The sequence below is a fragment of the Plecotus auritus genome (genome assembly GCF_963455305.1).
Source record: "Plecotus auritus genome assembly, chromosome: 2".
NCBI lineage: Eukaryota > Metazoa > Chordata > Mammalia > Chiroptera > Vespertilionidae > Plecotus > Plecotus auritus.
In genome coordinates, this window is record NC_137771.1 from 37,635,744 (window position 1) to 37,663,414 (window position 27,671).

The following is a 27,671-nucleotide window of genomic DNA, read 5'->3' on the forward strand; positions in this document are numbered from 1 at the left end:
GCAATGCCAGCTGCAATCACTAAAGCTAAACAAAGACTCCTACCCTCAAACTGGAATAGCCAGTCTCCCTGGAATTTCCCTTGGAAAGGAACATAAGGACAGCACTGCAGAATCAGGTGCCCAGAGGTGGAGGGCAGCAGTGAGAAGGAGCTTTGTTAGTACTCTGCCTGGTTCTGGCACTGTCGTTCTCTAGGGACAATGGAGCGCTGCATCAGGATCTCCGGTAAGTGTAAGATTTAGGATTGAGTTCTCTGTTCTTAGATGGTCAGCACTTCTTCCATCCCTCCCTCTTCCTGTGCCTTCTGGGAGACCACCTGTCCCTACATTTCAAGGGACTTGACAGATATATTTGTGGACTAGTGAGATAGTATGAACAGAGATCCCAGTGCCCTCTAGGGAAAGTCTTTTCTCATTGTTTCTTTGTGGGTCATTTGAAACTCAGTCTGCAGTATCATGTCACAGCAAATGTTGGGCTGGATTTCTGGAGTCTGCTTTGTTCAGGCGTAAAGAAAATGTTATTCTTATGAATGTTATTCCCCAGTCACCTAGTTGTGCAACCAGTCACCATCTATGTTTCTCTCTCTCTCTCTCTCTCCCTCTTCCTTCCTTCATCCCTCTAAAAATCAATAAAATTTTAAAAAGAGTTGGAGTTTCCAGATCTAGCAAATAAGTATTGCAGGATGCCAAATATTGGGTGGGAAATATGTATACCAGAAACTTATTCACTGTGTGGACAAAAAAGGGGAGGTTCTGTGGAAAGTAACTTCACATAAGGTGTCTGATCATAAATTCCTAGTTAGGCAAGTCATGGTGGGTCATCATGCCCCAGGCATATAACTTTCTAGTACAAGGTTTATCTTTGCCTAAGGAAGCTCTGTACATTGTTTCTGTGCATCTAGGTTCACACACCTTGACATAAGCTGCAAACAATAAAAGAGCCCATAATCTAGTTAGCCCCGCCTTGCTTTTGCCCACCTTCATGTGATCTTCCTTATGTCCCCTCCTTAATTCCAAATACATAAAAGAAGCTGCAAAACTGTTATTCTCCAGAGCATTTGAGCATATGAGCCACACATATGTATTAGTTTGGCTCATAAACTCATAAAAATTCTCTACAGGTTTGGGCGTTCTTATATCCATAAGTTTATTTGATATTCAGATAACTGGGACTCATACAGCACTCTTACAACATTGTCTGGCAACACTACTTGAGAGTTTATTAATGCCTAAAAAACATGTTAAAATACGTGATTTCTGAAAATTCTTACTCCTGTTATCGCTGTTTCTGAACCCTCCTCACTTGTTATCACAGGTGTAATGGAAACTACAGGACCGTCTCTCACCAGATACTTTATTTCCATGCTCCTCCTTCAGATGGCAGCACCAAGTTCAGGTATGACCCTCTCTTCTATCTGTATAAGTCATGGCAGTATCAAGTATGCCAGAAAAATCAAGGACCAAAGTAAAGAATTAAGCTCTTTTGACCATTGTTCCTCAGATTTAATACATAATTATGTAATGAGGATGTGTACTATAGGATCCAGCTTATGGCTAAAAAAAATTATTTCTAATCAGCAAGTCTTCTTTATCATGTACCTGGATTTGTGTTAAATTCCTGGGAGAAGAAGCAAATGAAGAAGACTTAGTACTTGCCCTTGCGAACCCAATATTCATATTGAGGAGACTCAGTGTATGTGTCACTCACACAGTGAGGAAGTGACCTAGGATATGGATCCATGTTGGAATCCATGTGAGTTATCAGTGCAGTGGGGCATCCAATGAGGAAGGAAGGAATAGGCTAGTGGGAGCCAACATATGATAAAATTTGCCTTTGTAAGGGGATCTATGCAAAGCAGAAATAAATATAGAGTCTTTAGAGACAAATATAAGCAAAGCCTGAGACAATAAATGACATAAAAGAGAAAGTTTCTAGTAAAAATTACTTGTTAAATAGTAGAAATCTTACTGGTGCACTTTTTTTTTTGTATACTGTCTTTGGCTGATAAAAGTAATGCTTCCATGAACATTTTACACATGCATTTGACAAAACCTGTGAGTACATAGGTAGAAAATATTCCTATGCATAGAACTGCTGGTCAAGGTTATGTGTTATTTTATTATGTTGCAAATGTTCTTCTGAAATAGTTACCAACATACATTTCCACCACCAGCATAGGTGAGTTTGCCAGGCAAGTCATAATGTTACATATCCACCATTATAGTATCATACAGGATTATTTTACCATTCTAAAAATGCTTTACGCCCCACCTACTCATCTCTTTTTCCCTCTGAAGCCCTGGCAAATACTTCTGTCTACTGTCTGCATATTTTCGCATTCTTTAGAATGTCATGTAGTTGGAATCATATTGTAAGTCTTTTCAGAGGGGCTTCTTTACTTAGCAATGTGCCTTTAAGGTGCCCCCATGTCTTTTCTTTTTAAAATTTTAAAACATTAATTTATTTTCCAATTACAGTTGACATACAATATTATAGTAGTTTCTGGTGTGATTAGACATTTATATACCTTTTGAAATGATCATCCCAATAAGTCTAGTATCCATCTTGCACATAGTTATTACAATATTCTTGAGTATATTTCCTATGCTGTACTTGACATTCCTGTGACTATTTTTATAATTAGCAATTTGTACATATTCACTTTCTGCCTTTCCTCCCAATCAACCTCTAATCTCTGTGTCTTTGTTTCTGTTTGTTTGTTTATTTATTTATTTGATTCCACAGAGGGTGAAATCATGTCTGTCTTTGGCTTATTTCACTTAGCATAATACCCTCTAGGTTCATCCATTTGTCACAAAGTATAAGAGTTCATTCTTTCTTATGGTTATATATTATTCCATTGTATATATGATTACCTCTTTTTATCCCTTTGTCTATCAATGGACACTTAGGTAACTTCCATATCTTAGCTATTGTAAATAATGCTGCAATATACATATGGATGCATATTCAGGGTGGAGCAAAGTAGGTTTACGGTTATTCATATGGAAATTAATATAATAGTAAATAATAATATAAGGATAAACTCTGTGTTTCATGTACTCACAACTGTCAACCTATTTTTGCCCGACCCTGTATTTTTTCAAATTAGTGTTTTGTATTTCTTCAGATAAAGACCTAGAAGTGTAATTTTCTGGGTTATATGGTGGCTCCATTTGTAACTTTTTGAGGAAACTGCACATTGTTTTCCATAGTGCCTACACCAAATTACAATCCCACCAAGAGTGCACAAGGGTTCACTTTTCTCTACATCCTCAGTAACATTTATTTTTTTACTTATTAAGGATAGACATTCTGACAGGTGTGAAGTTTGATATCTCATTGTGATTTGGATTTGGATTTCCCTGATGATTAGTGTTTTTGAGCATTTTTTCATGTCTATTGGCCAGCTGTATGTCCTCTTTAGAGAAATGTCTGCTCAGGTCTTCTGCCCATTTGTAGGGGATATTTAGAAGCCATTGATATTTAGAATGGTAGAAATTCAGATTATCCTTATGAGTCAAGTTAGAAATTAAAAATGTGGAATTATTAAGAACAGAAATATATAATGTATATATTTTCATATTTTTACAATATGCAAATGTGGCAAAATGGCCTTTAACACCTCACTGAAACATGTGGAATGTCATGTGTGTGTCTGTGTGTGTGTGTGTGTACCTCATACTCTCACGATTTGCTTATCATCTCCCTTCCCAGAACAATTTACAGTGACTGGCTTACAGGGGCCAATCTTGGCTCCATTTGGTGGCATAGTTGAGCTCACCTGCCAGCTGTCCCCACCACAAAATGCAGAACACATGGAGATACGCTGGTTCCGGGATCGCTATACACAACCTGTTCACCTATACAACAATGGCAAAGACCTGCATGTAGAAACTATCTCCAGGTATGTGGAGCGGACAGAGCTCCTGAAAGAAGCTATCAGAGAGGGTAAAGTGACCCTCAGGATCCTCAATGTCACTGTTGATGACCATGGGCAGTACCACTGCTTCTTCAAAGATAGTGATTTCGATGAAGAAGCCATCACAGAAGTGAAGGTCACAGGTAGGGATGGATTTCTTTGAGGTTTCTACACATATGATTCTCAACTCACCTGAGGCTGAATAATAGGGAAATTCTCAGTGTTTCTAACTATTGCATGGTTTGGTTAGCAAGTTCAAATTCATGCATTTAGTCCTGGAACTGAGAAGAGTTAGGATTAAGAATGCAAATTGTGCCTGCACACATTACCATTTTCAGAACTGTTTTCCCATGTCCATATACATTGTTAGATCTGTAAAGTATCAACAGATTCCTTTCAGGATTTATTACTATGCTTTTAATTATTTCTGACAACACTTTAGTGAAACCTGACTTTGTAAACTACCTAAATATTTACAATAGTCTCCTTAATGATAATTTTTATTCCCATTTCTTCCTGACTCAATTCACTGACTACTTAGTTTCAGACTAATTTTCTTAAATCTATTTCAAAAAGCCTTCATCTACAATCTTAAGTATGCCTGCCACCACCCGGTAGCCACCGCTTGGTAGCGCTGCCATGGAGATGGGAGAGGCTCATGCCACTGCAGCTGCGCTTGCCAGCCATGAGCCCAATGTCTGGCACCTGTCGGTCAGCTGAGTGGCGCTCCCACTGTGGGAGCACACTGACCACCAGGGGGCAGCTCTTATGTTGATTGTCTGCCCCCTGGTGGTCAGTGTGCATCATTCAGTCATTGGGTTACTTAGGCTTTTATATATACAGATATACACTGAGTGGCCAGATTATTATGATCTCTGAACGCATAATAATCTGGCCACTCAGTATATATCCTACATAATAAAAGGCGAATATGCAAATTGTCCCCTTGACCAGGAGTTCGACCAGCAGGCAGGCCTGCCAACCACCATGTCCCATCCCTCTGGTCAGACCCCACCCATCCACGAATTCATGCACCAGGCCTCTAATATATATATACTGGGTGGCCAGATTATTATGCGTTCAGAGATCATAATAATCTGGCCATTCAGTGTATATGTATTGTATGCAAAAATATAGTATTTAAATCATTCACTTTATCCTTGAAGTATTTTTTTTTAATTTTTATTAAGGTATTATATGTGTACATATCTTACCATTGCCCCCCACCCCCACCCCACTCCCATACATGCCCTCACCCCCCAATGTTTTGCATCCGTTGGTTACTCTTATATGCATGCATACAAGTCCTTCAGTTGATCTCTTATTTCCCCCACCTCTCCCTAACCTTACCACTGTAATTTGACAGTCTGTTTGATGCTTTACTGCCTCTGTAACTATCTTTTTGTTCATCAGTTTATAATGTTTTTCATTATCCCCAAATGAGTGGGATCATTGGTATTTTTCTTTCATTGACTGGCTTATTTCACTTAGCATAATGTTCTCTAATTCCATCCAGGTGCCTACAAATGGTAGTAATTCCTTCTTTTTTATGGCAGCATAGTATTCCATTGTGTAGATGTACCATAGTTTTCTGATCCAGTCATCTGCTGATGGGCACCTAGGCTGTTTCAAAATCTTAGCTATGGTAAATTGTGCTGCTATGAACAGAGGGGTGCATATATCCTTTCTGATTGGTGTTTCTGGTTTCTTAGGATATAGTCCTAGGAGTGGGATTACTGGGTCAAATGGGAGTTCCATTTTCAGTTTTTTGAGGAAACTCCATACTGTTCTCCACAGTGGCTGCACCAGTCTGCATTCCCACCAGCAGTGCACGAGGGTTCCTTTTTCTCCGCATCCTCGCCAACACTTGTCGTTTGTTGATTTGTTGATGATAGCCATTCTGACAGGTGTGAGATGGTATCGCATTGTTGTTTTGATTTGCATCTCTCGGATAATTAGTGACTTTGAGCATGTTTTCATGTGTCTCTTGGCCTTCCTTCTGTCTTCTTTTGAAAAGATTCTATTTAGGTCCGTTGCCCATTTTTTTATTGGATCCTTTATCTTCCTTTTATTAAGTTGTATAAGCTGCCTGTAGATGTTGGAAATTAAACCTTTATCAGTGATACCATTTGCAAATATGTTCTCCCATAGAGTGGGGTTTCTTGTTGTTTTGTTGATGGTTTCTTTTGCTGTGCAAAAGCTTTTTATTTTGATGTAGTCCCATTTGTTTATTTTCTGTTTGGCTTCCATTGCCCTAGGGGCAGTATCACTGAAAAAGTTCTTTTGGCATATGTCTGAGATTTTGCTGCCTGTGGATTCCTCTAGTATTTTTATGGTTTCCCGTCTTATATTTAAGTCCTGTACCCATTTTGAGTTTATTTTTGTGTATGGTGTAAGTTGGTGATCTAGTTTCATTTTTTTGCATGTATCTGTCCAATTTTCCCAACACCATTTATTAAAGAGACTGTCTTGACTCCATTGTATGCTCATGCCTCCTTTGTCAAATATTAAATGTGCATATTGGTTTGGGTCGATATCTGGATTCTCTATTCTGTTCCATTGATCTATATGTCTGTTCTTGTGCCAGTACCAGGCTGTTTTGATGACAGTGGCTTTGTAATACAGCTTGAAATCTGGTATTGAGATCCCTCCTACTTTATTCTTCTTTCTCAGGATTGCTGTGGCTATTTGGGGTCTTTTTTTATTCCAGATGAATTTTTGGAGAGTTCTTTCTAGGTCTGTGAAATACGCCGTTGGTATTTTAATGGGGAGTGCATTGAATCTATAGATTGCTTTGGGTAGTATGGACATTTTAATGATGTTGATTCTACCAATCCATGAACATGGTATGTTCTTCCATCTGTTTACATCTTCCTCTATCTCTTTTTTCAGTGTCCTGTAGTTTTCCGCATATAGGTCTTTTACCTCCTTGGTTAGGTTTATTCCTAAGTATCTTAATTTTTTTGGTGCGATGGAAAATGGGATTGCTTTTTTAGTCTCTCTTTCTGTAAGTTCATTGTTGGTGTATAGAAATGCCATAGATTTCTTGGTGTTAATTTTGTATCCTGCTACATTGCCGAATTCATTTATTAAGTCTGTTAGTTTTTTGATGGAGTCTTTCGGGTTTTTTATGTACAATATCATGTCATCTGCAAATAAGGACAGCTTTACTTCTTCTTTTCCAATTTGGATGCCTTTTATTTCTTCTTCTTGTCTAATTGCAGTGGCTAATACTTCCAGTACTATGTCAAACAGGAGTGGTGAGAGTGGGCATCCCTGTCTTGTTCCTGTTCTTAGGGGAAATGGTTTTAGTTTTTGCCCATTGAGTATGATGTTAGCTGTGGGTTTATCATATATAGCTTTTATTATGTTGAGGTATGATCCTTCTATTCCCACCTTGTTGAGAGTTTTTATCAAGAAAGGGTGTTGGATTTTGTCAAATGCTTTTTCTGCATCAATTGATATGACTATGTGATTTTTATCTCTCAATTTGTTTATGTGATGTATCACATTTATTGATTTGCGGATATTGAACCATCCTTGCATTCCTGGGATAAATCCTACTTGGTCATGGTGTATGATCTTTCTGATGTACAGCTGGATCCTATTTGCTAGAATTTTATTGAGGATTTTGGCATCTACATTCATGAGGGATATTGGCCTGTAATTCTCCTTCATTGTGTTGTCTTTATCTGGTTTTGGTATGAGGGTGATGCTGGCTTCATAGAAGGAGCTTGGAAGTGTTCCTTCCTCTTGAATTTTTTGGAATAGTCTGAGGAGGATAGGTTTTAGTTCTTCCTTGAATGTTTGGTAGAACTCTCCTGTGAAGCCGTCTGGCCCCGGGCTTTTGTTTGCCGGAAGCTCTTTGATGACTGCTTCAATTTCTTCCATAGTTACTGGCATGTTGAGCTGTTTAGATTCTTCCTGATTGAGTTTTGGAAGGTTATATTTTTCTAGGAATATGTCCATTTCCTCCAGGTTGTCCAGTTTGTTGGAATAGAGTTGTTCGTAGTATTTTTTAACAATCCTTTGTATTTCGGCGGGATCTGTTGTTATTTCACCTCTTTCATTTCTGATCTTGTTTATTTGGGTCCTCTCTCTTTGCTTCTTGGTGAGCCTGGCTAGAGGTTCATCAATCTTGTTTATCCTTTCAAAGAACCAGCTCTTGGTTTTGTTGATCTTTTGTATTGTTTCTTTGGCCTCTATGTCGTTTATCTGTGCTCTGATCTTTATTATTTCCTTCCTTCTGCTTACACTGGGCTTTTCTTGTTGCTCTTTTTCTAACTCTTTGAGTTGTTGGGTTAGGTAATTTATTACCCCTGTTTCTTGTTTTTTGCAGTAGGCTTGTAGAGCTATGAACTTCCCTCTCAAGACTGCTTTCGCTGTGTCCCATAGATTTTGGATTGTAGTGTTTTCATTGTCATTTGTTGTCATGATGTTTTTTATTTCTTCTTTGATCTCTCTGGTAACCCAGTCATGGTTTAATAGCATGCTGTTTAGTCTCCATGTGTTTGATTTCTTTGGGTTGTTTTTATTGTAGTTGATTTCCAGTTTTATGCCACTGTGGTCTGAGAAGATGCTTGATATGATTTCTATCTTCTTGAATTTGAAGAGACTTTGCCTATGTCCCAACATATGGTCTATCTTTGAAAATGACCCATGTGCACTTGAGAAGAATGTATATTCTGTGGCTTTGGGGTGAAATGTTCTGAAGATGTCAATTAATTCCATCTGGTCTAGTGAGTCATTTAGGATTGATGTTTCTTTGCTGATGTTTTGTTTAGAGGATTTGTCCAATGGTGATAGTGGGGTATTAAAGTCTCCTACTATGATTGTATTGCTGTCAATCTCTCCCTTGATATCCTCCAGGAGTTTTTTTATGTATTTGGGTGCTCCTGTATTGGGTGCATATATGTTTACCAGAGTTATTTCTTCTTGTTGGATTGCTCCCTTTAGTATTATGAAATGGCCTTCCTTATCTCTTGTTATGTCCTTCAGTTTGAGATCTAATTTGTCAGAAATAAGTATTGCTACCCCAGCTTTTTTTTCAGTTCCATTTGCCTGGAAAACCTTTTTCCATCCCTTCACCCTCAGTCTGTGTGCGTCTTTTTTTCTGAGGTGGGTTTCTTGTAGACAGCAGATATATGGGTCGTGTTTTCTTATCCAATCCGTTACCCTATGTCTTTTGATTGGGGCATTTAATCCATTTACATTTAAAGTTATTATTGATAGGTACTTATTTGTCGCCATTCCTATTCTTTACCCCTGTGTTACTTCTTCGCTTCCTGTTTCTTTCTTTCTTTTTTTTTTTTTTTCTTTTTTTTTTTTTTTTTTTTTTTTTTTTTTTCACAGCAGACCCTTTAGCATTTCTTGCATTGCTGGTTTGGTGGTAATAAATTCCCTTAGTCCTTTTTTGTCTGTGAAGCTCCTGATTTCACCTTCAATTTTGATTGACAGCCTTGCTGGGTACAGTATTCTTGGATTCAGCCCCTTCCTTTGCATGACTTTGTATATTTCATTCCATTCCTTTCTGGCCTGATGAGTTTCTGTTGAGAAATCAGTTGCTAGTCTGATGGGGGTTCCTTTGTATGTAACTTTCTGTCTCTCTCTGGCCGCTTTTAAGATTCTTACTTTGTCGTTGGTGTTTGCCAATTTAATTATAAAGTGCCTTGGCGTTGGTCTTTTGGGGTTCATTTTGCTTGGGACTCTGTGAGCTTCTTGGATTTGTGTGGGTTTTTTCTTCCCTATATTAGGGAAATTTTCTGTCATTATTTCTTCAAAGAGGTTTTCTATTCCTTGCTCAGCTTCCTTTCCATCTGGAACCCCTATTATGCGGATGTTGTTTTGTTTCGTGTTGTCCCAAAGTTCCCTTAGACTCTCCTCCTGCCTTTTAATTTTTTTTTCTAGAAGTTGCTCTACTTGGGTATTTTTTTCCATCTTGTCTTCTAGCTCACTGATGCGGTCCTCTGCTTCTTCTAGTCTACTCTTGATGCTTTCTATTGAGTTCTTTACAGCAGCGATGTCATTTTTCATTTCTTCTTGGTTCTTCTTCATTTCCTCTTGGTTCTTGCTCATATTGTCGAATTTGTCTTCCATTCTTTTCAGCCACCTTATGACCATTTCTCTGAATTCTTTTTCTGGAAGGTTGCTTGCCTCCATTTCGTTTACTTCCTTTTCTGGTGATGCCTGCTTTTCTTTCATATGCGGGCTGCTTCTTTGTCTCCCCATGGTCTCTCTTCTCTGGGTGTCTGGTTATGTAGTTCTCTCTCTCCTGGGTTGATTTAAAGGCACAAAATACAGCACTACCAGGTACAACTTACAAGGCACTGAACAGGAATGTATTCACGATATTAATAACCTCCAATAAAGGTGACCACCAGAGAAAGGCAAATTAGGTGATAGTAGAGAAAGAAGAAGAGGAAAAAAGAAAGAAAGAAAGAAGAAAAGAAAAAAGGAGTGTGAAAATGAAATTGGGAAAAGGGAAAGTAAAGAGAAAAAAAAAGTAAGAGAGACAAGAAAGTGACTAAGAGAGAAAGGGGAACAGACTATATATGTTGGGGATAAAACTCCAATAGAACAATCACTAATCTCAGCAAGTGCCCGCAACAAGTGCCTGGGGATTAGTACAAACTACAACACCAACTAATATGGAGTGAGGCAAGGGAAAGCTGAAGCACAAAACAAACAAAAAAATAAACAAAAGAAGAATAAGCAAAACAATCTCACAAAAAAGCATAAAAATTCGATATAATCTACATTCAAGCAAACAACAACAAAAGGACAGAGAGAAGGACAAGTTTATGGATAGCTCAGACAGCGAAGGGAGAGGTGTATGTGGACTTGGAGCAGGGGATTGGAGATTAGATATGTAAGTAGGGTGAAATTTTAACAAGGGGTAAACAGAAAGAATAGGGAAAATCTAAAGCAGTAAAAGGGTAAGATAACCAGGACACTGAAAAGGGGGAGGTTAGGAAGAGAGTGATGGCCTAAAGGTAGAGTTGAGATAGAGTAAAACAATGCTAAAGGAAAGATAAAAATAGAATGTAGAACCCTAATCCCAAAATAAAATGAAGAGAAAATAAAATGACACTTAAAAAAAAAAAAGATAAAATAGCAGTAGTAATAATACGGATTGAAAATAAAAATGTAATAATTAAAAAGGTAAAATCAAGTGAGGAAAAAAGAAAAAAAAAGTTTCTTGATTAAAAGATGCAAAAAATGAAAATAAAAATAAATAAAAAAAATAAAAAAATAAAAGGTAAAAATAAAATGTGAAGTAGTGAAGGTCATTCACTTCCTCTGTTTTTCTGTTTGGCACACCTGTTTCTCAGTCCAGACAGTATTGCAGTTCCCTGCGATCCACTGCTCTTCGGTGTTGTAAGCCAGTCCTGATTTTAAGCAGGCGGTGTGTCTTAATTTCTCGTATTCCTTTATTTTTGATTACACAAGAGTCAATTTGTGATTCAGCCCCAGGGTGGCAGTGTTTCTGGATTGACTTCTGGGTCTATCTATGACCTCTCTAGGCAATGTTAGAGCCTTCTTTCCCTGTGGCACTCGCTACCGGTTTGTGGGAGTGGGCTCCCTCAGAGCTGACTCTCCGATGGTCACTCCCTGCTCCGATCCCCAGGTTCCAGAAAAACAACTTTCCCCTGCAGTCTCCCAGGGTGTCCCCAACTGGGTGATCCTATGTATTGGGCTTAGTAATCAGAAGCAAGAATTTCAAGAGGAAAAAGCCCAGTTGTGCGAACTCCGGGACTGCGCGTAAGCCCAGGCACCCAGGGAACGCAGGGGCTGCGCGTAAGTCTGGACTGCCTGAAATTCTTAGGGTGTCCCTGCACTTCAGATCAAAATGGGTTGCTTTTTAGAATGCCCTTCTCTTAGCAGCTCTGAGGACCCCTTTCCACAATCACAGATCACGCCAGCCCCTACAGCCATGGATTTTTCTAGGCACAGACTTCCCTGGTCCTCCAGCTCCCGCAAAACGCGCGTTCCTCTCTCCTGCCGGGACCAGAGACCTCACCTTATCCCAGGCGAAATCTGACCTTTCCGTGGTGGAGTGTAGAGCTCCTCTGAACCCGTGTGTTTGCGCCAACTGGGGAGCGTTGTTCTGGGGCTCGCAGCTGTTCCGTGGGTGCCGCAGTTGTGGATTCTCAGGCTTCCGATAAGCTCCACTTTCCGGATCAAGATGGCGCAGACTCCGCGTCCAACCCCGCAGCTCCGGGAGGGGACCCAGCCACCATTGGTGCTGCCAGGTCAGGGGAACCCCGTTTAGCAGTCCCCCACCTCCTTCTGGAATTCAGCTGTCTCCCAACCAGCCAACAAACACTACTTGTGCGACCCTCAGCTGTTCTTTCTTTCTGCTCCGGGACAAGGCTCGGAACACTTCTGTCTATTCCGCCGCCATTATTCCCTCCCTCTTCCTTGAAGTATTTTGAATGACAAAGAAATTGTAGGGAGATGGAGGACTAAGAAACTAAAATGTGTCACAAATGTGAGGGCACTAGTGTAGGGTGCTAGGCCCACTCATACTTAACATTTTTATTGGATACTAGGGGCCCAGTGCACAAATTCATGCACCTTGAAAGGAACTGTGGGCTGCGAGGCTGCGGTGAGCACAGGGCAGGTCTTGGCCCATCCTCTTTGCCCCCACCAGGCCCCTCCTGCCATGGCCCCTGGTCCACTGTCTGCTGGGAGCCCCACTCCCACCGCCATCACTCTACATGCTGATGGTACCAGCCCCACTTGCATCCACTGATGGCATGGAGCGATTGGGGCTGGTGCCAGCAGTAGGTGCAAGCAGGGCCGGCACCATTATTGGGTGCGAGCAGCAGCTACTGCCCTGATTGCCCTCAGGAGCAGGGGGAGGTGGAGAAGCCCTCAGGGGTGATCAGGGCCAGCAGCGGCCACTCACACCCGCTGATAGCACCGAGTGGTGGGACTGGCACCAGCGCCAGCAGCAGGTGCAAGCAGCAGCTCTGGAGCCAGCTGTGGGTGCGAGCAGGGCCGGCACAGGCAGTGGGCCCAAGTGGCAGCTCCAGTGCCAGCAGTAGTTGCAAGCGGAGCTGGTGCCAGCAGCAGGTGTGAGCACCAGGCGGGACCGAGGCACGTGGGAGCAAAGAATTTTCAGTAACCACCAGAGGCTCACCCTGATGACAGTGACCGGTGGCCCTCCTTGGTCTGGTGCCCCTACTCACCTGCTCCACCATCCCACCGTAGCCAGTGCCCGCCATGTTCTGTGCTCTGCCACCTGCTGCTGATGCCCACCATGTTTTATACGCTCCCCCTGGTGGTCAGCACACTGTCATAGTGACAAGTTGTTCGGTTGTTTGGTTTTTTCAACCATTCAGTCTATTTCAGTGGTTCTCAACCTTCCTAATGCCATGACCCTTTAATACAGTTCCTCATGTTATGGTGACCACCAACCATAAAATTATTTTCGTTGCTACTTCATAACTGTAATTTTGCTACTGTTATGAATCATAATGTAAATATCTGATATGCAGGATGTCTTAGGCAACCCCTGTGAAAGGGTCGTTCGACCCCCAAAGTGGTCATGACCCACAGGTTGAGAACCGCTGGTCTATTTGCATATTAGGGTTTTATGTATAGAGATTATGACACTCAGTAGTATTGCTCAGAGTTGAGCTATTCAAATGACAACCATGAGCTGCATGTGACTGTTTAAATTTATATTTAAGTTAAGTAAAATTAAAAATCAATTCTCAGTCTCACTGGCCAAATCTCAAGTGCTTAATAGTCTCATGTTGCAAATAGCTACTGTATCAGGCAGCACTGATATCGAATATTCCCATCATTGCAGAAGCTTATTGAACAGAGCTGCTCTAGAGTAATGCTTTAAATCTCTGTTATTCTTCTTTTGTCTGCACATTTAGGCAAGCCTGATGTTCCAGGCAATGAACTGAAATTTTTCAAAAACTAGTTATTTTCTCTAAACTGATATGCACTGCTTTATTTCGGTAATAGTAGTGTATTACCCATTTTATGCAAATACTCATTACATGCAAAGACATACACATAAAATGTTATTAAAGTTTTAAACAGATTTATATTATTTGTTTACTTATAACTGATGGCAGATCAAACATGACTAATGGTGAAGATACAAGAAAAAAACCTTAAGCCTTAAATTCAAGAGGGCAGAGATCTTGACTGTTTATGTTCATTATTATATCCATATTTATAGCTAAGTCTCCTAGATGTAGTAAATAACAAAAATAATATTTTTGAATTGATAAATGAAACAAACATGCATTTTCTCCCTGAGTTGTTAATTTGTAAACCATAACCCTTCGGCCTGGTTTATCCTGTTTGTGGTGACAATCACAGCCCCACAGTGCTTGGCTGTCAGTATAGCTAATGGAACAGGGATTAGAGTGGGGGAAGCAGGCTTTTCTTTCTCTGTTTTTCTCCTTTTCTTCACGTAAAAATACTGTTTTTCCCCTTTCTTTCCAACCAGCTACAAGCTTAGGAATACAGATTCTTGTGCATCCTCCTAATACCAAAGGTCTTTTGGTGGAGTGTAATACAGGAGGTTGGTTCCCACAGCCTCAAATGGAATGGAGAGACAGCAGAGGAGAAATCATTCCGCCTACATCCATATCCCATTCACAGGATACAGATAAATTGTTCAACATGAAGATGACCCTTCTCCTTAAACCGAGCTCCCATAAGAATGTCACTTGCTGCCTTCGAAACCCCGTAACTGGTCAAGAGGAAAGGACAAGCATTGTCCTATCAGGTGAGATCAGTGTACTTGTTCTACAAATGATGACCATTGTCATAAAATTTACAAACTGAAGGGAAAAATTAATATACTTTCTTCACTTGGTTTCTAGGATGTTACATTCTCTTGGCTTTATTCATCATTTCGCCCATTTTCTTTCTTTTTTCCTTCTGTTACTTTATCTTTTATCTCTACCCTTTTGATACAGGAGTTCCCCAAGGCTTAGTCTTTGAGGATTTTCTCTTGTGTCTTAATTCCATCTCATGGCTTTCCATACCATCAATATGACAATGGCTCCCCAAATGATATCTCCTACCCAGATCTCTCTCCCTAAATTTAGTCTTATTTCTAAACTCAGCATCTCAATGTGGAAGTCTAATATATATCCCAAATCCCACACATCAAACACTGAACTCCTAATCACCCACTGACTTGGGTAATTTATTGCCTTCCCACTCCACACATCATATTCTCAGTTTCAAAGAACAAAATCCTTGAAGTCATTCTTGACCCCCATCATTCTCTCATATTCTATTTCACATTTGTCAAAAGATAATACTAGGTCTACCTTTAAAATAAATCCAAAGTCTCACCACTTTATTTCTATCATGCAAGTCTGAGACACTATCACCCATGGTCTGAATATTGGCAATAACATCTGAAAAGATCTCCCTATTTCTAGCCTTGTCCACTATGATGTATTCTCAACATATAGGTAGGAGAATCCATTTAAAATATAAGATATACAACATTACCTTTTATTCAAAAACCTGCAAAGGTTCCTAATTTTATTCAGATTAAAATGTCCCATAATGTTCTTCATTATCTGTGCCCATTACCCAGCTGACCTCATCCCCTAATATTCTCCTTTATCTACTCTAGGCTATGTCCCCCAACATGCCAGGCTTGCTCCTGCGTGGGGGTCTTTGCTCTAGTTGCTCCTCTTCCCAGAACACTGTAATTCCACTAAAGGTCCTTTCTCCTTCCAGTTTATGCTCAACTCTCACCTTTTTCATAAGGACTACTTAATTTTTTTTCTGTTGCACATTTATGTTATCTATATTATTTTTAAAATCTTTATTGTTGAAAGTATTACATATGTTCCCTTTCCCGCTCATTGACCTCTCCCAGTCCGCCCCTGCTCCCCACCCCAGGCCTTCACCACCCTATTGTCTGTGTCCATGGGTTATGCATATATGCATTCAAGTTCATTGGTTGATCTCTTCCCATCCAACATACATAGACTGATGAACAAAAATAGATCTATAAGGACTATTTTAACAAGCTAATTTAAAAAATGCAACCTGCCCTCACTACCCAGGATTCCCTATCTTCTTACCTTGATTTAATGTTTTAACATAGTATGTATCCTTTTAACTTACTCTGTAACTTATTTATTATTTTTATTGTCCCTTATCTATCTCCCTCTCTAAAACATGAAGATAGAAATTTTTGTTGGTTTTATGTATTTATTATACCCCAACTGCTTCAAATATTAGGTAAGCAATAAGTATTTGATACTTGAATGATTGGAATAAAACAAAATGAGTGCCTTGTCAACTGCCAAGAAAATATATATGTATTAGTATTTGTGTATGTCCATGAAATTAATCTTGGAGTCAGATACTTCAGGAATATTCTGATTCAGAAATATTATAATAGGAATAAGTTCCTTAACAAGCTTAACAATTTGCTAATTTTAGGTTATTTTTGTGTTTATTTGCTCACTTGATCTTCCAGAAAACAACCAAAGCTTCATATTATGGTTGTGTCACAAACAGCAAGACACTTCTATAAGACAAGCAATTACAGGGGATAAAGAAAGACTAAACTACCCACCCTCTGCCCTGAGAGTTCTAAGTAGGATATATATATATATATATATATATATATATATATATATATATATAGAGAGAGAGAGAGAGAGAGAGAGAGAGAGAGAGAGAGAAAACAAAGAAAGGAAAATGGATAAAATCTTTAACTTATTTACTTCAGTAAATAACAAGATGCATATTTTCTGAGTTAACACATTCTTAAAATAGATATGCACTTAAAAAACATATATTAAAAGCAATGTAATTGACACAAACATAGGGGATTGAATTAAAGTTCTGGGAAATAAAGACATCTGAGGAGATCTTATTTTCCATTCACTAAATATTAGGAAACATGGATAAGATTCAAAAGTTATGATAAAGAAAAGTTCATAATCAAAATTCAGTGTCCCTGTCTGGCCCTTGAGCTGGCAAAGCTCTTTTCAGCTCCCTTGGTTGCAGTGAGGGGTGGGGGGGGTGGAGAACTCGTCTGGATATAGGATTGGCTCCAAAGTCATGGGATTCTCAATCCCATGAATTGCACCAGCTCAATCCAGGTTCCTGCCCACCAAACATAGACAAAATTGTGAGAAGCAGAACTTGTGACTGGCTCTCTAGCTACCTCTTGGGTTTACTTCCTTGTACATAATGGTGTGTTCTAGTTGGAATAGAGATTTTTCTCTGGGAAGAAAGATATCAGATTACCAAACAAAATGACAGGTGTCCATGCCCAGCATGTGCAGCCAGCAGACCAAAGAAGATGAAAAGGAGAAAAGTTTACATAAACATATTTCTCTCTAAATGTATTCTGAAGCATAATGCCAAACCCAGTGAATATATTAGAGAATTCAGGGCTGCACATATATTAATTGCTTAGACAAAAGGACTGAAGGACTGAGTTGGGTCTGAGACTTGCTGGGGAGAACATGAGATAGAATGGATGGGAAGAAATGAGGTTGCGGAGGAGGGGGAGCCTTCCTTCACTCACACCTGGCTCAGTCCCACTCCAGACCTTTATTCACACCTGGCTCAGTCCCACTCCAGACCTTTATTCACACCTGGCTCAGTCCCACTCCAGACCTTTATTCACACCTGGCTCAGTCCCACTCCAGACCTTTATTCACACCTGGCTCAGTCCCACTCCAGACCTTTATTCACATCTGGCTCAGTCCCACTCCAGACCTTTATTCACACCTGGCTCAGTCCCACTCCAGACCTTTTCTCACTATTCAACTACCCAAATATAACTGCCTCCCCAAACTGGCTTACGGCTAATATCCCAGGTTCAGGGGGTCTTGAATGGAAATAAGCTTTGGATGAATCATCATTCCTGGTTTGATGAGTCTAAATGCTCCAAGTTCCTAAGTGGTAAGCTTTGTGGCTCTCTATTTCAGATCAATTGTTTCCGTGGAACTTTATTTGGAGACTGATTCTGGCCATAATTCTGATTCTGCTGGTGATATTTATCATGGTGCCCAGTGTTGATCTACATTGCAGATTACAAAGTAAGTACGTTTGAAAGGCGGGAGATGAAAAAGGGGGTGGGGAAGCTTAAGCTGCAATAAGTTTAATTAACATTCATTGCTACAGTTTCAGAATTTTTTTCTTGTGATGAGAACTTTTAAGTTCTACTCTCTTAACAATTTTCAAATATGCAATACAATATTAGCAACTATTGTTGCCATGCTGCATATATATATTCCCATGAATTATTTAATTTCTAACTGGAAGTTGGTCTATATCTATATCTATATCTATATCTATATCTATATCTATATCTATATCTATATCTATATCTATATCTATATCATTGATTTCAGGGAGGAAGGAAGAGGGAGAGAGAGAAACATCAATAATAAGAGAGAATCATTGATCAGCTGCCTCCTGCCTCCTACAGGGCTCCTACTGGGGAACCAGCCCACAACCTGGGCAGGTGCCCTTGATGGGAATGAAACCTGAGATCCTTCAGTCCACAGACCAATGCTCTATCTACTGAGCCAAACCAGCTAGGGCAATGTTGGTATCTTTTGACTCCCTTCATCTATTTGTGCATTCTCCCATGCTCTTCCTCTGGCAACCATCAATCTGTTCTCTGTATCTATAAATTTGTTTTTTCAATCCTCACCCAAGGACATTCTTTTTATTGAGTTTAAAGAGAGAGGAAGGGAGAGGGAGAGAGAAACATCCATGTGAAAGTGAAACATGGATCAGTTGCCTCCCAAACATGCCCCAATGAGGAATCGAACGTGCAACCTAGGTCTGTGTCCTGATCAGGAATCAAACCAGTGACTTTTGGGTGTACAGGACACCACTCCAACCAACTGAGCCACTCTGGTCAGGGCCAAACTTGTTTATTTTATTTAGATTCCACATGTAAGTGAAATCATACTGTATTTGTCTTTCTCTTTCTGATTTATTTCACTTAACATAATGCCCTCAAGTGGCAAGATTTTATTCCTTTTTCTGGCTGAATAATATTACATTGTGTGTGTGTGTGACATTTTCTTCATTCATTCATTGATGGACATTTAGGTTGTTTCTATTTCTTGGCTATTGTAAATAATGTTGCAATGAACATGATAATGCATATATTTTTAAGTTAGTGTTTTCGTTTTCTTCAAATAAATACAGTCATGTCCCACTGAGAAATGCATCATTAGAAAATTTCATCATTGTATGAGCATTATAGAGTGCACTTACACAAATCTAGATGGTACAGCTTACTATATACCTAGGCTATATATGGTATAGTTGATTGCTCTGTAGGGAAGAAAAATATAATTTTCCCTCTACCTTTTTTTTTTTTTTTTTTTTTGGTTGAGACATCACAGTAATAATAATAAAAAAATTAACATGAGAAAAACAAACCGAAGTTTAATAACATGGAAGAGACCCAGGAAAACTGAGTAACTCACCAAAACAGCTGAAGCTAGCACCTTAAATACCATCTTCAGCTGAAGACTAAAGAAGATTTGGGGGTGGGGGTCAGGTTACCAGAAAATCACAGTAGACAAAGGTAAGGGTAAGGTTGTGATGCATATTTAAGTCATTTTCTTCTGCACTGATAAGCGTTTCTAGAGATAAGGCCATCCCCCTTTTTCTGGTACAACTAAGAAGACACCCTTACAAATGAAGATTTTTCCTTGCAAATGTAAATGCATTTTACAAAGGGTATCTTCTACTTGGTTTTCAGCGCTTCTCCCAGGTCCGCTGTTTCTTAAAATTAACCAGCCTAAAATAATTCTTATGCCAAATAGACATATTTTGGGGGTGACACATTCTGTTCCCCTATAGCTCCTAGGCTATAAATCTGTATAGCATGTTACTCTATTGAATACTGATGGCAACTGTACAACACAATGGTAAGTGTTTATGTAATGCATTGTGCTGCCACATTATGATGGCTAAGATATAACTAGGAGATAGAAAACTTTCCGTTCCATTATAGTCTTACTAGAGGCCCAGTGCACAGATTTGTGCACCAGTGGGGTACCTTGGCCTGTCCTGCAGGGATTGGGCCAAAACCGATCTCTGGGTCCGGAGTGCGGGTGAAGAAGATTTGGCGCAACAGTGTCCCAACAGCAACCTAACCCATGTCTGATTCTGCAAGGAATTGGGTTCCCTCCTCTACTGGTCGGAGCGTCTGCCCCCTGGTGGTCATTGCGCATCATAGCTGTCAGGCGAATGGTCAAACGGTCGGATGGTTGGACGGTGGTTTAGGCTTTTATGTATATAGATGAGACCACGGTCATATAGATGGCTTGTTGTTGACTTAAATGTCTTTACATATGGCACATGGCTGTACCCAGAAGTTGAATTGCTGGATCATATGGAATTCCTAGTTTTAATATTTGAGGAACCTCCATACTGTTTCCAATAGTGGCCATATCAATTTAGATTCCCACCAACACTACAAGGCTTCCCTTTTCTCTACATCCTGGCCAACTCTTGTGTTAAAGTCAGAAACATTCAAACCTTTGAATAATTTTTGTGAGTTTATTTGAGCCAAAGTGTCGACAGTTGCCAGAAAGCAGAATCTCAACAGATTGAGATAATGCTCCAGAGAATGGCAGTTTTACCCACTGTGTTATACATTACAATAAAAAGAGGAGACGCAAGTGGGTACATGAAATCCATTGATGATAGATTAGGGAGGGAGGAAGAAGCAAAGCAGGGAAACCTCTGGGATTGGATAAAAAGTAAATGAGAGACACATACTTCTTTTACATAGGTGGGTACAGGATAGTTTACAGTCAACAATTAACTCAATAACAGTGAGGGGATTTGTGGTGTCCACAGAGCAGTGCCTGTGATTTGAGGGGTCCAAAAAAAGGAAAATTACTTTGACATTCCAAAAGTATGTTATCGTAGATGCAAAAAGACAATAGACAGGCCCAGTTAAGGTTAAGATTGACCTTTGTGAGGGAAGATACTAGCCTAGGACATGGCTACCCACCATAAACTGATTTTTAGTTTAAACAGTTTTAATTTCAGACCATCCTTTTTGGTTTCTTTAGTTCTCTGAGTTTGCAAGGCTGCCATGCAGGCCTTCCGTGAGCTCATCAGGTTAGTATGTGGCCCTTTTTCGTCCGCATTTGTTATTGCTTGTCATTTAATAATAGCCATTCTAACAGGTATGAGGCGATAACTCCTTGTGGTTTTGATTTGCATTTCCCTGTTGATCAGTGATATTGAGCATCTTTTCATGTACGTGTTGATTATCTGTACGTCTTCTTTGAAAAAAAATGTTTATTCAGATCCTCTGTCCATTTTTAAAATGGATTTTTTTTCTATTGAGCTGTTTGAATTCCTTGTATAGTTTGGATATTAACCCCTTATCGGGTGCATGACTGCAACTGCTGTAGATTCTGAGGCTCTCTGAGACTTTGTATGGATACACCTGCTCCACACTTGCACCCTTTTAGGGCAGGATTCTGTAGCTTGTATATTTTTTCTTGATTTTGCAGCACACCATGCTGGCTACTCTGTCTTTTGTTTCCCTGAAGGTGGCTATACAGTTCTCACTATCTCACACACCCTGGCCCACTTTCTGCTCATGCTGCCCTCCAGAGCAGGAACAGGGAGCCAGCCACAAAGTGGAGGGAGGTGTGGATTTGGCATGTAGTGTGCTGGGTGTGTGAGCAGGCCAATTTGGAAGATCCTTGTGTTAGGCCTTCCCCATAGCTCATAGGCAGGCTTCTTGATGGGAATCCAGAATGCATTCAGCAAGAACCATATCCCATTAATAATCTCCTTAAATCTTATATGCAGTCTCCTGATCTGCTCCTTCTTCCATCCCCCGACCATGGACCTTTCCTTTGAATATACTAGATACTCTGAGAGATAAATGAGTCTCTTTGGAAGCCTCCTGTACAGCTGGGAAAGCCAGGCATTTTCTCATTGGCTCTCCCATCACCCAAGGGAGAAATCACAGCCATCTTTTTTAGCCCTAATCTGTTCCTACTTGGGGAGGCGTCGAGCTGGTCCTCTTATGCACTCCAATGTATCCACATTTTTTTTTTCTCCAACAGAATGCTGGAACTTCTTCTCTGGAAACCTGGACTTCCACAAGGCTCTCTCTTAGGTAGCTAACTGCTTAAGTCCATGTTTTACATTTGTTTCAGAACTACAGCAGAAAGGATGTTCTGTATGTTCCAGAGTCTGTACCAAAGACTGTCTGCCTAATACTGGATGCACAGGTAGGCAAGATTCCTCCTAGGTGCCTTGGTGTATGGCCCTGTGTCCCACAACTCCCACTTCCTGTTGTAGACGGGTGCCAAATTTTGTTGTTGATGGGGGAGACAAAAACAAAGGACTTGTTATGCCACCATAATGCTCATGAATCTTTGTATGCGATAATTTAACCACTACGTAAAACTGTGCCTATAACTCTCCAGCAAAAGAATGGGCACCGCTCGTGGTAGTGAGCTGCCACACCATAGAAGATTTTCATGGAAAGATTAGATATCCCATGACAGTATAATGATATAGTTGTAGATATATAGAAATAAAATCCAATTTGAAACAATATGTTGTCTTACCACCCTTTGCTTCATGAGATTCTCATACAGTCAGAGGTCATTCAGAGCTCTCCTTCTGGCCTCTTTCAAATCTGGGTAAAATGATAATGACCAGTGCATAACTCTTGTCTCATGTACATTGATTGATGGGCTAAATGGAGGGAAAGTTGCTTTTCTCCAGGTCTACGTAGCCTCAGCCAAAAACTTGTCCCATACTAGAAACACCTATGCTTCTTTTCCTGGTCATCAACACCTTTAGACCTAAGCCTTTAGAATCTTTAGGTCCTTTAGATCCTTTAGACTACATCTTAGTCCTGTTCTTTTATTTTTCTCTAGTCCTATTCTAAATTAATACAGAGGGATGGCATTAAAATATAGCTCTTGCTTTCTTGGTGCATTTTCCCCCAATCCAAAGTACCTTCACAGCAATAACCAATGATTATTATATCTCTTTTTCTTCAGATTGCTCCCACAAAATGAGAAACCCTATAGTAGTGGGCATAATGATATTGGTGCTTTCCATAGTTGTAATCACCTCACTCATTTCCGGTTTGCATCACAAAAGCAGAGGTACGTGGGATCAAAAAGGTGGGAACATCCAGAAAATATTTCCTTTTCCAATTGCCCAGTCTCTGGTAAAACATTTAACCAAAGAAGAGTGGTATTTATTTGAATTACAGGAACAAAAAACACTTGGACCTCATGTCATAGGATTTAGATTCCAGTCTTCTGAATTTCATGGGTTTAATGATACAAACTGTTGACACTTCTGCCCCTTAGGGAAAGAAAATGTTTTCTTCAGTTTTATTAGCACCACTCCTCCATCACTTCACCTAAGAAAATATGCCAATTCTTTTCATACCTTTAGCCTAGAGGAGATAGTAGTTCAGTGTATCTTAAACTTTTGGCTGTCACAGATTTCTGTTAGATACTTGTGCAAAGGACCCTCTTCTCAAAATAAATTCATATGCTCACATATATATTGCTCAATTTCATGGTGTGCGTGAACAAGTGAAACTGATTTTCCTTCTCTGGCTCTCTTTGAGGGTGAGATTATAAAGGTAATTGTATAAGTTGGGGAATAGCTGAAGCTAATACATTTGAAATGTGCCCTCAGCTCTTATCTTTGAAGTCCCTATGGAAATTATATATGTAAGGCAATGAGCAGCATGATAAGGTAATTCTTTATTATAAACTAAGAGATATAGCTATAGCCACAAAATCATGATGTGGAAGTCATAAAGTAAGGCTTGATTATTTTGGAGGATTTTATTTATTAATTTTCTCATGTGAAATGAAGACACAAATGACCTTACAGCAAACCGGACTGGAAGTGCTATTTATACTTTAAGAAAGTTCATACCTGAGTCTGGCATATTAACCATGTGAGCAAATTAAATGTCACATCCATCCATGTCAGAGGAAATAAGCAAAATGTTATAATAGTAGATTATATACTAGTATATTACATACTTATTGTGTGCTCTACAGATTTTACATAGATTAATATATAGTTGACCCTTGAACAACATGGGTTTAAATTGTATGGATCCACTTATATATAGATTTTTTTCAATAAATGTATTGGAAAACTTTTTGGAGATTTGTGACAATTTGAAGAACATTATAGCCTTGATGAACATTATAGCCTAGAAATATTTTTTAAAATAAGAAAGAATGAGGTATGTCATGAATACATAAAATATATGTATGTGTTTTCTCTTCCTATGATTTTCTTAATAGCATTATCTTTTCTCTAACTTACTTTATTGTAAGAATATAGTATATAATACATATAACATACAAAATATGTGTTAATTGAATGTGTGATCAACAAGGCTCTGGTCAACAGGCTCTGGTTAAAAAAAAATTGCTATTTTTAACTGCTAGGCTATTAGTAGTTAAATTTTGAGGGAATCAAAGGTTAAAAGCAGATTTTCAACCCTGCAGAGGATCTATGTCCCTAACCCTCAAGTTGTTCAAGAGTCAACTGTACTTACTCTTCAGTGAATTAGATTTTATTGGTGATGAAATCTGGTACACAAAGAAGTTTAATAGCTCACTTACACAGTTAAGTGATGGTGGAGCCAGGATCCCAGCTCAGGAAATTAGATCCTGCAGCCTCCTACTTGTCTCTATTATAAATCTGTGACCTTCCTAATTATTGCATCTCTCTTCAGTTCCTGCTTCAGATCCACATTTCCAATTGGATACTATGTGGTTGGAAGATATCACGGTGATCCTGTGTGTTCTGACTGTCTTCATCACCATGATCATTTCCTTTATTTACTTTAGATTCAGAGGTAAATGGGATGGGAAGGGAGGTAACTCAGAAGGTACCATTCATCTGACTGATCTGCAGATGCCCCAAGCTGTGACCTTTCCAGTCCTTGTGCCTTAATAGCTGGAGGAAGAAAAAAAAGCTATGCCCTATGTAAGGGTTTCCTGATTGTAGACTCCTGGAGGTTCCTGGAGTTTCTGCCCGTGTTAGTGCCTCAGATTCCAAAGCCAGTTTCAGTCAGACTTCATGATGTGACAACACGCTTAGTAAACTTTGAAGGCCCTGCTATTTTATCTAAAAACACTCACTAAAGCTTTCTGTACCCTGAGCTCTTCGTAAACCAGAGGTGCTTTCTTCCATTTGGATCTCAAAGGCAGAATTGAAAACTTAATATTATAGTTTCTCTTTCAGAAACTTTTAAGTGTCCACAAAAGCTGGACCAGAAACATTTCTGAATCTATGTTCACAGGAGGGCATATAACTTTGAAACACCCCCTAACTAATGCCTAAAGACGAAAGATAGATTTCTTATGAAAATGTAGGAAATGTAGAATTAGTCACCAGGAAAGAAAAATGTAATACTTGATACTTGTGTTCCACCAATGCAATCTACAATCTTAAGAAGCTCCATTTAAAAAGGTAGGCAAGACTATGCAAATATATATTTTTGATTACCAGCAGATTCCCCCCTCCAATATATAGAGTGCGGATCCATGGTGGTTATTATGAACAATACAGAATGTTAATGGTTTTAAAACTTGAGGTTTATTTTTTAAAATATGTTTTTATTGATTTTAGAGAGGAAGGGAGAGGGAGATAGAAACATCAATGATGAGAGAGAATCATTGATCGGCTGCCTCCTGCACACACCCCCACTGGGGATGGAGCCCACAACCAAGGTATGTGCTCTGACCAGGAATTGAACCATGACCTCTTTGTTCATAGGTCCACACTCAACCACTGAGCCCTGCCAGCCAGGCAAAACTTGAGGTTTTTAAACCACAACATCACCTACCTATACACTGCTGTTAAAGTACCTCATGCTAACCAATTGTACCACCAGAGAGCTTCCCCTACAGGCCCTCCTAATTCCGGTCTAAGTTAAGATCTCTGTTATAAATTTTGACCTTATAATTTATTTTTACTTACCCAAAAAAGACTCATACCCTAGAACCACGAAGAATGGGTACTTCTTTTTTTCATCTTTGCATCCATTGACTCCTGCCTTTCCCGGCATTACCTGTAGAGAGCTGCCAGATGTTGAGATGGTCAATTAGGCTAACAAGCCAAATGGAAAGTAATAGTCAAACCTTTATCTACCTGTTATGGTATAAGAAGCCAAAAAGGAAAGTAGTGCTGGCTCCTCACTCTTCCATTTGCCCATGGAACAGCACTGGACCAGGATCAGGTGACATGCAGTGCTGGTGGGAAAACTGTGTCTCATTGCAAAGGAGCACTGAACAAAAGGCTTTGCAGTTTTATATAGTTGGAATGGGGTGGGGGTAGGAAGAGAAAAGAGGCAGAAAGGACTGGGGAATGGAAAATACTGAGTCAGAGAGAAGAATGTTTGTCAAGACAAACCTGCCCCGTCCCCCCGCCCTCCCCCAATAAAAAGGTTTCAGTAAAGGTGACTGGAAAGGATCTCAGCTGAGTCCCGCAATAAGGTCTCCAAAAGGCCTCCTGGGCTAGGAATACAGATATGCCCCCTCAGGGTGGGGGACTAAGTCCTTGACTGCAAGGCATTGACTGTGCACCAAGCCCTATGTGGAGAGGACAGCTTTCCCACTCAGGGCCTGCTAGGCAAGGCCTTTGAAATTTCCTGTGGTCAGACACAAGGGATCGCACATAGGATGTTGGTCTGGAGTCAAACTCCTCATTACTTCTGTAATATTGAGAAACAGTCTATTAGTTGAAATTAACCCAATGCAAGGGACAAGTGTGTGCTTCCAACAATACAGAATTATGCTTCTCATTCCTAGTTTCTGCCACCAAAAGCAACTGCCCAATTATTATCCCTGCATCCATAGGCATGCATTAATGATGAGGAAGGTAGTAAGGAGCCTGTAGCCAATTTCTTCCACTGAGTCAGGTTTACTTATTAACCCAGTGGGATTAAAAGCAGGGTTAGAGTCAAGGAGAAGTTTTACTGTCTCTCACAGTGGAGGAGACCAGTCTTGCTAAGAAATAAATCCTATTTTCAGGTTCATGGGGCTGTAAATGCATTTCTTCTTTTTTTTTTTTTTCTTTTTCTTTTTCAAGAACCCTTAACACATAGGTATTTTTTCCACAGAAATTAGAGATATTGATTTTATCACATTTAATATGAAGGCCTCATAATCCATTTTTTTGTTTATTTATGGAGTTGTTTTGTTGTTGTTGTTCTTGTTGTTAATCCTCACCTGAGGATATTTTTCCATTGACTTTTAGAGAGAGTGGGAGAGGGAGAGACAAAGAGAAACATTGATGTGAGAGAGACACATTGATTGGTTGCCTCTCACATGTGCCCCCAACCAGGGCTGGGGATTGAGCCTGCAACTGAGGTACATGCCCTTGACTGGAGTCAAACCTGGGACCCTTCGGTTGAGAGCCAATGCTCTCTCCACTGAGCCAAACCAGCTAGGGCTGTAAGTACATTTCTTGATGCTGCGCCTCAGTATCCTATTGAGACCAATGAAAAATTTGCTTTGCCAACTCAAAGATTTTATCAAGCACCCAGAATTCCATTTTTTAAAAAATCAAGGCAATATATTAATTGATTTGGACTAGAGTTTATACAATGCAGTGAACTGAAAAGACTCAATTTATTCTATTTATCATCATTTATACTCTACTAATATGTCTCCTATTGCTAATATTATAGAGTTTGATAGCAGCAACTTCATGATAGCCTAG

General features: G+C 39.7%; 1 protein-coding gene across 1 annotated transcript; it reads left to right on the forward strand.

Moving 5' to 3' along the window:
- Window positions 1–198: 198 nt before the first annotated feature.
- On the forward strand, window positions 199–27,671 carry LOC308242790 (putative selection and upkeep of intraepithelial T-cells protein 1 homolog; the record flags this gene model as incomplete). The annotated part of the gene is made up of 6 exons (XM_080657358.1): window positions 199–223; window positions 1,313–1,393; window positions 3,716–4,063; window positions 14,398–14,679; window positions 24,679–24,801; window positions 27,640–27,671. The coding sequence occupies 6 exons, from the start codon at window positions 199–201 to the stop codon at window positions 27,669–27,671; spliced, it is 891 nt and encodes a 296-aa protein (XP_080513484.1).